This window comes from Danaus plexippus, chromosome 8 (genome assembly GCF_018135715.1).
Source record: "Danaus plexippus chromosome 8, MEX_DaPlex, whole genome shotgun sequence".
NCBI lineage: Eukaryota > Metazoa > Arthropoda > Insecta > Lepidoptera > Nymphalidae > Danaus > Danaus plexippus.
In genome coordinates, this window is record NC_083542.1 from 5,266,192 (window position 1) to 5,280,343 (window position 14,152).

At 28.8% G+C, this 14,152-nt stretch overlaps 3 protein-coding genes across 12 annotated transcripts; 2 read left to right on the plus strand and 1 right to left on the minus strand.

Annotated features, from left to right (window-relative positions):
• Positions 1-285: 285 nt before the first annotated feature.
• On the plus strand, positions 286-6,572 carry LOC116777025 (nuclear distribution protein nudE-like 1). Its single transcript, XM_032670361.2, has 7 exons — positions 286-582; positions 666-819; positions 1,093-1,229; positions 1,639-1,775; positions 1,912-2,058; positions 2,385-2,467; positions 3,080-6,572. Exons 1-7 carry the CDS (start codon positions 509-511, stop codon positions 3,461-3,463), a joined length of 1,116 nt encoding a protein of 371 aa, XP_032526252.2. The 5' UTR covers positions 286-508; the 3' UTR covers positions 3,464-6,572.
• LOC116777014 (phosphatidylinositol N-acetylglucosaminyltransferase subunit Q) lies at positions 5,603-9,317 on the minus strand. 7 transcript variants are annotated; one of them, XM_061521413.1, is made up of 8 exons: positions 9,195-9,317; positions 7,196-7,808; positions 6,916-7,041; positions 6,717-6,852; positions 6,426-6,570; positions 6,142-6,334; positions 5,931-6,045; positions 5,603-5,819 (listed from the first exon to the last, which is right to left on the minus strand). In XM_061521413.1, the coding sequence occupies exons 2-8, from the start codon at positions 7,742-7,744 to the stop codon at positions 5,641-5,643; spliced, it is 1,443 nt and encodes a 480-aa protein (XP_061377397.1). In that variant the 5' UTR covers positions 7,745-7,808; positions 9,195-9,317; the 3' UTR covers positions 5,603-5,640. The 7 variants fall into 7 exon arrangements, with proteins under 7 accessions (XP_061377397.1, XP_061377396.1, XP_061377398.1 ...); XM_061521412.1 differs by lacking the exon at positions 9,195-9,317 and adding an exon at positions 8,425-8,487; XM_061521414.1 differs by lacking the exon at positions 9,195-9,317 and having other exon boundaries at positions 5,931-6,040; positions 7,196-7,981.
• On the plus strand, positions 8,499-14,127 carry LOC116777034 (putative RNA-binding protein Luc7-like 2). Of its 4 annotated transcripts, none has more exons than XM_032670392.2 (7): positions 8,499-8,750; positions 8,838-8,932; positions 10,660-10,758; positions 10,970-11,188; positions 11,419-11,631; positions 11,974-12,212; positions 12,790-14,127. In XM_032670392.2, exons 1-7 carry the CDS (start codon positions 8,690-8,692, stop codon positions 12,905-12,907), a joined length of 1,044 nt encoding a protein of 347 aa, XP_032526283.1. In that variant the 5' UTR covers positions 8,499-8,689; the 3' UTR covers positions 12,908-14,127. The 4 variants fall into 4 exon arrangements, with proteins under 4 accessions (XP_032526283.1, XP_032526291.1, XP_032526297.1 ...); XM_032670400.2 differs by lacking the exon at positions 8,499-8,750 and adding an exon at positions 9,270-9,348 and having other exon boundaries at positions 8,832-8,932; XM_032670406.2 differs by lacking the exon at positions 8,499-8,750 and adding an exon at positions 9,270-9,362 and having other exon boundaries at positions 8,885-8,932.
• The last annotated feature ends 25 nt before the right edge of the window (positions 14,128-14,152 follow it).

Sequence of the window (14,152 nt, forward strand, 5' to 3'; positions counted from 1 at the left end):
TAACAACTTTAAATATAATTTCATTTCTTTCTCTTAGACCAAAATCCTTAATCCACTTCTGATAAAACTAGTAGTTGTGATTTTTAAACAACTTTAGATATTTAAATTCATATTCACACTGATCTCTATAAAAAATAATATATTAGAAGTCAGTGCATATTCATATGAGTTGGCAACACTAAACAAATTGTTTAGATGTGTAAAATTTAATATTAAGTGTGCTATCTGTGGATATAGCTGTTTCTAAATCAAATGTTTCTTTTTATCTGTGGTCTTTGTCTTATCTCTGAAAGCCTTGTTTTGAACTGTATTGTGGAAGTGTGTCATGTAACATATTTTGCATTTCAAGTTATAATGGCTGATTTTTGAAAATACAAGAAAAGATTCGATAATTTTTTACTTCCTCTATTTCCGTAATTAGAGTCTTAAACCTCATGTAAATATTTACCTCTATTCGTCAATTCATTGCAGTGAGGAAATTAAACATCGAAAATCGAAGTTCTCAAACATGGAATCTCCAAATCAGGCAGAATTGGATACGGTGGAATATTGGAAGGAACAAGCAAAACATTACGAACAGAAGTAATTAATTCATCCTTTATATTCGACATTTGTTAGCAAATTTACCTTCTAATTTATTGACATTGTTTTGTTTAAACTTGTAGGGCAACGGATATACAGCAAGAGTTGGACGAGTATACAGAAAATTCAGCTCAGCTTGAAAAAGAATTGGACGCGTCCTTGGTTCGAGTGGAAAAACGAAACAGAGATTTGGAACATCAAAATCTGAGGCTCAAAAACGATATCGATATGCTCAAAGTACGTTGTATTCAGATTTTAAATGTCATAACTCGATCTTACAAGCGTGTGTCATTAATTGTTTTTATTGAGCGAGATGAGATCATTTAACTACATAATGTTACTCAGATATTATGAAAATATGTTTATATCAGAACATTGTGCTAAAGAGTTACTTAATATTAATTATTTGTACATAAATTTCTGTAATTTTATAAGCAACCAGAAAAGTGTCATAAGCCATTTCAAAAAACTTTAGTATAACATTTTATTACAACTATATATTTTTTTTAGTCTAAATTAGAAAGAAGTCAACATGAAACAAATGCACTTGAAAATGAATTACAAACACTCAAAATGGAAAAAGAGAAACAGGCTACATATATAAGAGAATTAGAGCAAAAGAATGATGATTTGGAAAGAGGACAACGGTGAATATTAAAATACTATATCTATGTTTCCTCAGTTTTTTGCTTACAGTGTTTTATAATGAGGTTTTATATCATCCATAACTTATCTATTTCATTTGATCACAGCCTGTTAATATATACTTTTTTAAAAAGAAAGTCATGTAAATCAATTAAGATTATTCTATATGCTAATATTCTTTATTGCATTGCATAATTTGTTACAGACAGGAAATACTTGTCATTAATATTTATGTAATTAATATGCTTTTTTCAAATAATTAATTCATATTGGAATGTGTTACTTAACTAATCAGTGTTTTACATCAATACTAAATTACAAATTTGCTAATGGCTAAAAATTAGAAATCTATTTAGTTTTTGGTAAATGATTTAAAATAAATATCAGTTATAATCACTATTTTATTTTTAGAATTATATCAGAATCGGTTTCATGTATAGAAGCATTATTAAATCAGGCTTATGAACGCAATGCTGTCTTAGAAAGTGAAGTTGATGAAATCGAAAATTTGAGGGTAAAATTGCAAAGAGCTACAGATGAAGCCAGAGGTATGTAACATTTACTGTTTAAATATATATAAATTATATTTTATTTATTACAGTATGATTATAAATGAAGGAATCGCATTTATTTTTTGACTGAAAAGCAAAAAGCAAATGTGTCAAATGATATAAATTGTTACAGATCTCAAACAAGAGTTAATAGTTATAGAGAAGAATCCAATTTCTAAGAAGGAAGAGAGCAGTATAAATGAAAATGTGTGTAATGGACATACAACGAGGAGTCAAGTAGAAATAGAAACACAAACTTCCCTACTTTCACCGACAAAACGTAATTACATATTATGTTATGCTTGCTAATGTGATATTAAAAAAATATATTTTCATTCACATACCCTGCTTATATAATTATTGATATAATATCTGTTAGAAACATATTATTATGAGAATGAAATAAAAGTGAGTAATATATTTGTGAGTGTGAGTGAGTGAGTATGTGTGAGTGAGTTATATATTTTTTTATTAATATTGTCTGGTAAAGATTTTTAAATGATATAAGTTGGTCATATCTGAATAAGTATAAATTTTATTGTATAAATGTTTCCCATAAATATGGAATATTATAATGATTATAATATAAATAATAATATTGTTCAGGTGAACTGAATGGTAACGCTATGACGCCATCATCTAGAGTATCGGCTATTAACATTGTTGGAGATCTGCTCAGAAAAGTTGGGGTGAGTCTTAAATGTTTTATAACAGTACTGTTGTTAGCGATAGTAGTGTTAGTTATTGTTAGAACGGGAGTCAAATTCTATGTATAGTTCACACTAGCTTTCTTCATTTAATATACACCAGTGTATTATATATTTTTGTATGCTAAGAATTTTTATCTATGTAATATTTACTTAATTTATGTATTATGTATGTGTATATGTTGTATATTATATTTAGTAAAATAATATTGCTGCCATTTTTTTAATATATTTACAATAATATTTGGAATACAATTTATGTTATAATTGTAATCAAATACTGAAAGTTTTTTATTTGAAATGAATTATATCATAAAATATTATATTTGTTACATATTTATGAATTAGAAGAAGATATTCCTTTCAGTTATAATAGGACTGTCTGCATTAAGCATGTGTTAGTAATATTTCCTACCGCTGTACCAAGTTCAAAGCCATTACACGACCATTAGTTGGGTTATTTAGTGAATTTATAGAATAATTTATGTAGTTGTAATTTTGCGTTATCTTAGACAATATTTTTAATATATATATTTTGGCATGTAGTTTTTAGTTTGGCATGTTTGTAGTAGTATGCATGTTTGTTGCTTGCAGCTTGAAAGATTTCTTTGCCGTGATTGTGGTAAGGTCAAATGTTCGTGTGACGTCAGCACCGAGCAACAAAACAATGTTCTTGAAACGAACGTCCATGAACACGATCCTATAAATAATATTGATAATTCTGTTGAGTACAGAAAAGGGACTTTCACGCGTCAATATTCAAAATCGGAACAGTCAAACACGACAGCTAACAAAACAATGCCATTAACACCAAAAAGTTCCGAACCATTCGAAAGATCCTACCATAATGAGAATGCGAAATTAAGAAGATCATTCATAGTGCGATCGAGAGAAGGAATAGAGAATTTGTTGAACTTCTCATCAGCAAGAAAAGTTCAGGATCAGGGAAAAGGGAAACCTATATGTCAACAATTTTAATATAATGAAATACAAATGTTTATAATTGTATTTATTTAAATATCATAATAAGGGTTGCTACACTAATGCTTTTTATGTATTTTAGTCACTTTGGATAGACACGGCTTGTTTGTCGCGTGTGAGTATTTTCATTATATTTTTATTTTTTCGATCTTAGTCTGTTTAAATATATTTAGGCATGATATAGATTGTTTAAAATATTGGTTATTCCATTACACAAAATTGTTTTATTTTACGTCACCAACCCTGATCATGTACATATCATGTAAACATACCCTTATGTGTAGCAACTCTTATTAGTACCAAAATAATATGATTAAAAATAAAATGAATGAAATTAAATAATTCCGTATTTTAAGTAGTATTTAGATATTTTAGCATATCTTAGTACAAAGTAGTACTAATTTTCTTTTGTACATAGATTATAAATAGATTAAAATAAAAAAAATGCCTCATACCATGTAATATGTAGGTTGTATTTAATTTGTATGCATTGCTGTAGTGGTGAAGGTTTCAACTCACATGTATTACGTCACATACTAATATTAACATCATTCATGTAAAATTTTCTTCATTGTAGGCTTTGGAATCAAAGTTAGCATCGTGTCGTGGTACTGTTAGACCTAAAGAGTCACCAAACCAAACATCCGACGTCAATAAGGACTACAGGTGTGTACTCAAGAACTAAGACTTGCCTACAATTACGTTAGCTTCTTACTTATAGTTTTCTTTTTTACTATAAAAAGGATAAAAGCTTCATATCCGATTCTCATTGAACATTACGTGATTGGTATCACACTTTCCTAATGTTAATATCTGTGATGAAAAAATAGATAATTTAATATGTAAAAACTTTTTTTTTTTGGCCTACCCACCGGAGACATTAACACGGCACAAGTTGCTTAATGCACTGAGATACTATCTTAATATAGATACTTCGGCATATTACATATAAAAAACACTGTGACGTCATTATGTCTAACATTAATTCGCTATGCCTGTGATCAGGTATCAGATGTTTCTAGAACAGTTTGAATGTGCAAACAATTTTCGATTTTAAGGCTCATGTTTAAAATCTCATTTATCAGTCATATATATCATATATGGTTAGTATATATATATATATTTTTGAGTAATATTTTTTGTATATACCTAGATTTAGATATGAAATCGTTAAAAATAAAAAGATTTATGAATTAGTGTTTTGGTAGGTGTGATTCTTATTTATGTAAATTGGTAAAAATATTCATTTATACATGTTTTTTCTTCATATAAATTTTAATTTAACCAAATCATACTAAAATTCATGTTTTTTTTTTTGAGACTAACTCCATGTGAATGTTAAATTAACTACATGTGAGATTAATAAATTTCTAGTATATATCTCATGTTGATGTATATGTAGCATGATTACTAAAATAGTGTTTTAAATTATATGTAACTAACCCTTGTGCAGGAATTAAAGTATAATCATTTAAATAATCTATTTAAAATGGATTATCACATAATTTCTGTTTAAAAAAATTATAGATTTGTGCCTTAGTTGTCTATAACTTATATACTTAAGAATTATTGTAAAAGGCAAACACAACACCGTTTGTAAAGTCTTGCCCAGTAAAATATGAATTGTGTAAATCTTAGCACACTACAAACATATTGTCATGCCTCTTGGAATTAGTGTATTAATAAAAATATATATAAAATCAGTTATTTATATAATGTTACTGAACACGAGAGAAAACTGATAACTAATTTTAATAACTCATTTACCTTTTTTTTTTTTTAAGAACAACTATTGTGTAAAATAATCTATGTAGCAATAAGACCAATTAAAATGTATTATCTAGAATTCTAGATGTTTCCAATTGTAATGCTCTATTTTCGAATTATAACAAAATGTTTTGTAGTAAATGTTACCTATAGTTTTGACAAACATGATTAGTATTCATGTACAGCCGTGTTTTAGTCGAAAATTGTTTGAGTGGGTTGTCCCGGCCTTTCATAGGATGTGTACATTTCTATTTTATAATTATATTGTAAAATTGCCCAGTCTGCAAAATAGTTTAACTAAGCATTTATACATTCACATGTGTGATGACCAGACAATTTTTATTTTTGTGCGCAATTAATAAAAATAAGTTGAGGCAATAAATTATATTTTATTTTCTCCTATGAATTTATATCACTTGTTTGCCAGTGAAGACATTTGAAACAGTGTTGCCAAATTCTAGACTTTTTAATTCACGAACTGGTGGTTTAAAATTATCCATCAGTTCACATAGTGGTTTGTTGAGTAACTTAATTTTAAGAACAAGTGTCTGACTTGGACCCTTCACTTCTTCTATCTTAATATTGCCTGAAATAAAAAAATTCTGTAATTAAACCATGGTAAATCTACTACGAAACTAATGGAGATAAAATCTTTTTTTTTTATGAAGTAATAGATAATTAAATAATCATACTTTACCAGATATTTTAGGAGACCTTGTTATCCATAGTGCAAGTACATAATATGGCATTGTTTGTATAACATATATGATTTTTGATAATAAAAATTGCAAGAACAATGATAATATTCTAAACTGAAAAAATAATAATTAAAGATTTTTTCATCAATAAAATATATATATATATATATATATATATAATTACATTAATATATTACATTAAATACATACTGCGGTGAACACAATGTAGTACATAAGAGTTGTTGGTAGTAATAGAAGTAATATAGTGAATGCGACAGTTCCCACAAATAGTTGCTGGTTAGTGTATTCACATGAATCAATACCACCTCTCAATGGATTGTACTTCCTACCAACAAATAACCTTAAAAGCGCTATTAACCCTGATATTTGAATGTTGAACAATCTGGAAGAGATTGTTACTTTAATTTTAATATGGAATTTGCCTTAGAAGTGCATATATTTTTAATAAAATGTTTATATAGTAATTTTTTCACCTTGCCGCATAGATATAAATACAATAAGAGTGAAATGTCGCCATACAAATCATATCAGATATAATGGCTGCCTGAAACGTGAATCCCAAGTAACCCAAATATTGGCACACACTTAATATGATATCTAATTTGTCACTGGATACATCTGCAAGGAAATTAATAAACCCACACTAAAATATATTCTAATAAATACATGTGCAGTAAAATATGTAATTATTCTTATCTCTAAAAATCATGAATAAATAAGAACTAAATTTTGAAATAAAGTGCTATGTTATTGTTAATACTTGCCTAAAAACAACCACCATAACTCAACATGATATAAGAAAAATTTTCCTAACATTTTGTTAAATGCATTGTTTAATTTCAATCCAGCAGGAGCACCCATTAGCCATTTCAATAAAGAATACATAAGATTCACTAATTTCTAAAAGAAAAATATTTTTTAATATATACATATCACAATGTAGGCCAAATAAAAAAAAATTACCTCTAACATCCCCAAGATTAGTGTTCCAAGGTATTTTTTATCAAACATTAATAGTTCAACTGTCAAATACCCTAAAATTATATCTCCAACAATCGCCAACATTAGGTTTCTCTGTTTTATTGTTATCTGAAATTATTCTTATGTGAATTACATTTTTTGTTTATACATACATTAATTTTTAAATATGTGTATATTATATATAACATTCTGAATTTTAGTTAGCTTGTATCAAATAATTTTTAATTAATATAATTCATCTCAATGGAACAAAAAATAGTACCTTTTCCTTTTTCTTTACTGTATGTAAAAGCCATTTTAACAAATTAAAGTAATTATAGACATGTTGTGCAAACATACATGATCCTAAAAAGGAAGAGCTTTGAAATTGCACCTCGGGCAAGAGCTCATCATTGGTACTTTCACTATCCTTGTGAATAAGATTTTGTAATGTTGAGAAACATACGTCACTGCTGCTAATTGTCTCCGACTTTTTCATTTTTTGGTATTCATATAACATTACGATGCAGTTTTCTTTCAGATTTTGTATTTGACAATCAATTACTAAACTAGTAACAGTTATGGGATCAGTGTCTAAATTTACCGTAAAATTACTTTGATATCGTCTAAGCTTATTTCGGGATCGATTCCCGATATTACATCCATAAATAATGTTTGGATTATTTAAGCAGCCTTCTAATATGTTTTGGTTAGAAAATGTAGTTATAAAAACTGTTATTGTATTTTCATCTCTCTTAATAAAACCCTTTAACATTACTTCTTTTAAATTATTTTGTAATGAGGGTAATAATATCTTGATTGTTGGCGGCATTTTTAAACAATAACTTTAGCAATGGCTCATTCTAGTTTCTTCTTTAAAATTCTTCTTCGTCTTTCTAGAAGAACATAATTATTAGTGATGATTACAATTATACAACGTGTATTTATAAAGCGAATTAAATGAAAATTAATTAATTTTAAAATATTTATGCCACGTATCATTCATTAAAAAAAATAATTTATAGAATAAGCAGTTATCTAGGTATTTAATATTTATTGTTTACAAGTGAAAAGTGACATATTCTATTGTTACCTAAATGATGTTGACAGTTTGTCCAAAAAATTGTCTTTTTTTTTTTTTTTTAATAATGTTATAATCAGAAACAAATATGTAAATATATATTTTTTATTTTCTGTAAATCTTATATTATTTTAGTATGTTATGATAGAAATGATTAAATTTTATACAAACGTTATGTATATAATTTGTTCCCTGTTGTTGTATATTTGGATGATTCATAATTCTTATTTAACTACAAATAAATTTACATTTATTTAAACGAAATTTTAAAAATATGAATAAATATGAACAAAAAAAATTTAATAGTGACATAAACGTAAAATAACATTTAATGATTTTCGACAAGATAAATTTAATAAGTCTATTCAACTATAAAATTTTTATACAAATAAAATGTTATTGATTAAATAACAATGTAAAGATATGTTTACCCTAATTGACTAACCGCACTGAAGTTTGTGTAAAATGAGAACTAAAATGGCCGTTTGACAGTCGCCATTTGGCATGCATAGTACACGAAGCGCCATTTCTAGTTTCTATATCGATTTAATTATTTCCTAAATTTGGATTGGTACTCTGACGTGCTTGCGTGTATTTGTCGACGTTTCAACGTCATCATAATATATAGAAATATATAATGCCCAAGAAGTTGTTTAATGAGATAGCCTTAAACTAGAAAAATAAATTCCGTACAATATGTCGGCCCACGAGCAAATGAGGGCAATGCTAGATCAATTAATGGGAACTGCCCGTAACGGTTTGTTTTATTTCTTGCTGGATTCTAACTCTTTTAATATGAGATGACAAATAAATTAACTTCACTATTTATATTAATTTTCTGCAGGCGAAACAGATAGGCACGGAGTGAAATTTTATGATGATTCGGTTTGCAAATCGTTTTTACTGCAATGCTGTCCCCACGAAATCTTATCATCTACGGTGAGTTTTATAGTTTTATTATACTGGATTTATGGGAGTTTTGAATTTCTGAGATATTTATACAATTTTCAATCACAACATTATACGGTAATCTCGTTACAAATGTCTCCTATAAAATTGCATATCTCAGAGATTTTATGATGGGTTTTAGTGTTCTTCTTCCGATCATATATACTAGGATATTGAAATTGTGTTATGAATTCTTTCATCATTAAAATTCCAAATATTCTAATATATGTGATATGTTTTCATTGTATCATACCTTGCATTATGATCTATCCTAGCCCTAGGACATTGCATCGGAGTGGCATTAACTGTGGTGAAATATGCTTTTCAGACAATGCCCAACACTAGTCTTTATTGCTCATCACAATACTTAACAGATGAGGGATAGATTGTATGAGTTAGGCTGTTCTGTAAGTACCAAGATGTACGTATAAAACATTTATAGTTAGCTGATTGTATTACTTACTGCTATGCAGGAAATTAATTTAATATACTCTCTCAGGCTTTAAAAAATTATTATTTGTTCATCGGTTTCTATTGCTGCTGTGGTGAGTACTTGTAAAAAATTATATAAAAATCTTTGCCGGGGAGAACATTTTGCTGATTCATTATGTTACAACATTGGGTACGTACCATGCTGTTTCCATGGCTAGAATATGAAGAGAACTAGACAAAATGCATGTATAATAATTATAACACATAAAAACTGTCAAAATTTATGAATGTATTAGTATGTTATCTATTAATTACTGATATAGACTGTTCAAGTATAAGAAAGAGGTTATTATAAGAAAAGCAACTAATACTATTGATGTAGGTGAAACAATTTTCTTTGTTCTATCAATGATTTCAAAACATTTCACATAATAGTTATTTTTAAATATATCTATCCCAGTTATTTAACTACAATTAATACAAAGACTTTGTACAAAAAAATATCAAGGAAAACTACACATGATTCAACTCGAGTATGAACTGATTAAAACACTTGATTTGATACAGTGTTCATAATGATATAGTTTATAACAGAATTTAAGTTATAATACTTGAAGAGTACTCAAGTGTTTGTATCAGAGACTTTGTGAGAAATTGGTGTATTGAATGTATGAGACTGTTCAAGGGCTGGTTAGGGTTGTCAACTGAGTGTTACCAGATTTGTAAGTATTAATATGGATTATTGGCTGGTGTACAGGATGAGCAGTGTTGGTGACATTGTATGTATTTTCTGATACAATTTTACTTGGTTTTCTAAGGGGTTCTGTTTTATTTATAGTGTCTTCACACAAACATTTTTTTTATATTCATAATGTCCTACAATGTTTCCCGATTGATTTAAAAACATAAAGCATTTGATAAAAATAAATTTCATACAAAAAATATTTGATTACAAAAATTTTATACCATCATTAATTAATTTTCATTTCACAGTATGTTACAAGGATTATATTTTGTCTAATGACTATAAAATATATGTCATTAATAATAGTCACATAGCTGTTATATAAAATGATTCCGTGTTATTCTTTCCAATAAATTTAAGATGATTTTTGCCATTGTTCAATGTTAAATAAAGAGTAAATTGAGATAAAGAGATAAAGCATTTCTATTTAGGATTAAAAAAAAAAATGATAAAAAAATTAAACCATTGTATCTTGATACTTCATTTTCCACTGTTGCTGTTATATTGGAGCTCATGTTTTTATTTAATGATTTGATTACAGCGAATGGATCTAGGTGAGTGTCCTAAAATTCATGATCTGGCTCTGCGGGCGGACTATGAACTGGCGTCAAAAAGTAAAGATTATTTCTATGACATTGATGTGAGTATACCATACGAGAAATATTTATTATAATAGCAAATATTTGTCTTTAAGAGTAATATATATTACACATTAAAAATTCTAGACAGCCAATGAGGATAATGTATGTATATAAATACAACTGAACACATAAAGTTTGCATAAAATTTGTAACCCAAAATGTATAGTTTTTCTTTTATATTAATAATTAATTGATTTCTGTTCACAATAGGCTACGGAACATTTAGAAGCTTTCATAGCTGATTGCGATCGTCGCACGACTTCCGCTAAGCAACGCCTGGCTGAGACTCAAGAGGAATTGTCGGCTGAGGTCACCGAGAAGGCTAATGCTGTACATGAACTCGCTGAACAGATCGGACAAAAGCTGGCTAGAGCCGAAGCACTCGGGGAAGAGGGGATGGTGGAAGAAAGTGTTAAACTTATGGGAGAGGTAATATTTATTGAAACTACAACCATAATATATATGAGTTATCAAGATTTAACGTGATCAAAAGTTCAGTTATAATGGTAATTATTACACAAGTTACTGTAACACCAACTTATAATGATCCTAACAAATGCTCATCAGTTCCGTTATATTATCACAGATTTAGTTGTGTTATTTCAATATGCATTATAATTACATGATGTGATATTTACGCTTTTATATATAACCGACAGATCGACGAGCTCCGTAAGAAGAAAGCGATAGCTGAACAGGAATATCGCAACTCGATGCCGGCGTCCTCGTACCAACAGCAGAAGCTGAGAGTGTGTGAAGTTTGCTCCGCTTACCTCGGCATTCACGACAACGATAGACGGCTGGCCGATCACTTCGGTGGCAAACTGCATCTAGGATTCATTACCATCAGAGAGAAGTTATACGAACTGAAGGTAATTATTTCAAACAAGAGTATTGTTTCATTAAAAATCATTTATATTACTCCAATTATTCAAAGATATCGGTTCTATAGATAGATGAATATATTAAAAAATATAATTAGTTATCATAGTTATGCTCAAGACGAAATTATAAATTGCATTTTGGTAAGCAACTTTAACAGAATAATAAAATCAAGACATTCAATATACTATGTATACTGGAGCGTTTATGTATGTTATTTTAATTTAATATTTTTCAAAATTTAAACTAACGAACTAATGAAAGGCATATATTTCGTGTACATTAATTAATTTATGTTAATCGAAAATATTAAGGTCTGTATTGTTTGACAGAAAACTGTTGATAAACGTCGCGAGGAACGCGGCGCAAGCGAACGCGAGCGGAGTAGCGGGCGGAGGCATTACGTAGGCGGGCGGGAGTTGGATAGACGAGCGAGGAGACATCGAGAGACAGCGAGAGATAGGGATAGAGGAAAAGAGAGGGAGAGGGAGAGAGATCGACCCGAAAGACCTGAAAGGACTGAGCGTTCGGAGCGACCAGAACGACCAGAGCGGGCGGAGCGAGAAAAGAGGTGACAATTACAACACTTTTACATCTTATAATATACATATATGTAAACGATATTAAGTTACCAAATACATGCTGCAAAAAGGGTCGTATTATTCGCGAATACTACGATCCCCGAGTAAAATTAGGGCTCCAAGAACGAAGTTTTTTCGCTGACGTTGGAAGTTGCATTATTTCAAGTAACAATAATATCAAATGTTCCCCAGATTTTACATATTATGGTAAACGCACAAGTTACACAAGAAATTCGCTGATATGAAATTTATATTTCATTTCTTAATAACAATCTAAAATCATTTCATGAGAAATGTGCGACTGTTTGATGAGCCACAGGCCGACCATCGCTCTTTCAAAACTGTTTTCTTAAGATTCTATTCTTCTGATGCTGTACTCTAATATTTGTACGTATAAAACTCTGAAAGAATTTCTAATTGAGTTTAGTATGATGGTTCTTAAATACAACAAAACAAAAATGACCTAAACGTACACGCTTGACTCTTCAAATCTATCTATCTTACAAATTATGTCCTATATATTTTTAATCTGTTTTTCACTTAACATGTTATTTTAATGTCCACCAGACGCAGTCGTTCCCGCAGTCGCAAGCGTGACGGGTCCCGTGAGAGACGCGAACGCGAGCGTGACGCTCGTCGCAGTCGCTCGTACCGGTCCACTTCACGCGAGCGAAGAAGAGACTGAGAAACAACCCAATAGTATAAACATATGTATATGAAAACAAGAACCTGTATGAAATGATTCAAAAATACCCTCAACAACCATAATAGATTTTTAAAAACAACATCCTGTATCTTAGTCTTTGTATCGCTATACAGCACCAGACAGGGGTTTAATTGCTGAATCTGTCGATTTTCATTAATAATGTAATGCATGTGACCAATATACATATATAATATAAATGTCGCTGAAATCTTTGTCTATCTATCCCCAGTGAAATTTCACAGAGGCGATAGAACAATATTCACTGTACGGTGAAAATATTATGGGTGACTTATCGTAAACATACAATATTGCTAATAATTTTCTAAAAGAATCTGCTTAACAACAGCATTACGAGAAAATATAGACTACTCTTATAATTCTATCAATAGAAGAAAGATTAATAACTCGAAGCATAAATTTTTGTATATTATTAGACAATTCCTCCTTAAATATTCTAAAATATGTGTCTGTAAAAAACAACCAAATGTTATGTTCTGAAATCTCTTAATCTATTTTTCTTGTATAAGCTTGAAATATATCGATATTTTTTTTAAAACTACTGTTATTATAATAAAAAGTTTAAGGACTGCTGTGCTGAAAATTCATCTTAATATCGTTTTTTTTTTTATTAATTTTATATCCTCTAAGAAACTCTGTTTCTATGTGTCTCATTTCTTTAATACACAATTCACATGCCATAAATTTATTCAACTCACTTCAAAGCTAATATTTTTATTTAATTTCCCAAATGTTTCTAAATACTAGGTAGATTTTTTTTAACATATAAATATATATCTTAAGACTACAGTCTGACTATTCACCTCATTAAAATCATTAAGTGTAGAACATGTCAATAAAATGTAAAATAAATGAATTTCAATAGTAAATAAGATGTATTAGAAGAAACGATTTGTTTTTTAATATAAAAATAAACATATTTTAGTTCACAACTTGTTATTTTTCATCTTTTAACGTTTTATGTAATATATAAGGAGAATATTGAATTTTTTTAGAACACTAAAACGTCGTAATATCATTTGGTTAATCAATTCAAGCATAGATTGAAGCGATTCATTCGGAGCGTAAATAATTTTAAGCACTGTAATGTTAATGTTATTTACTTATTCTTCAACTTGCGGTAATCTTAAAACGGTTCCTCTTATAATATTTTTTTGTTAAATAAAATAAAATTAAAAATATGGGTCTTTTATTTAAATTCCATAA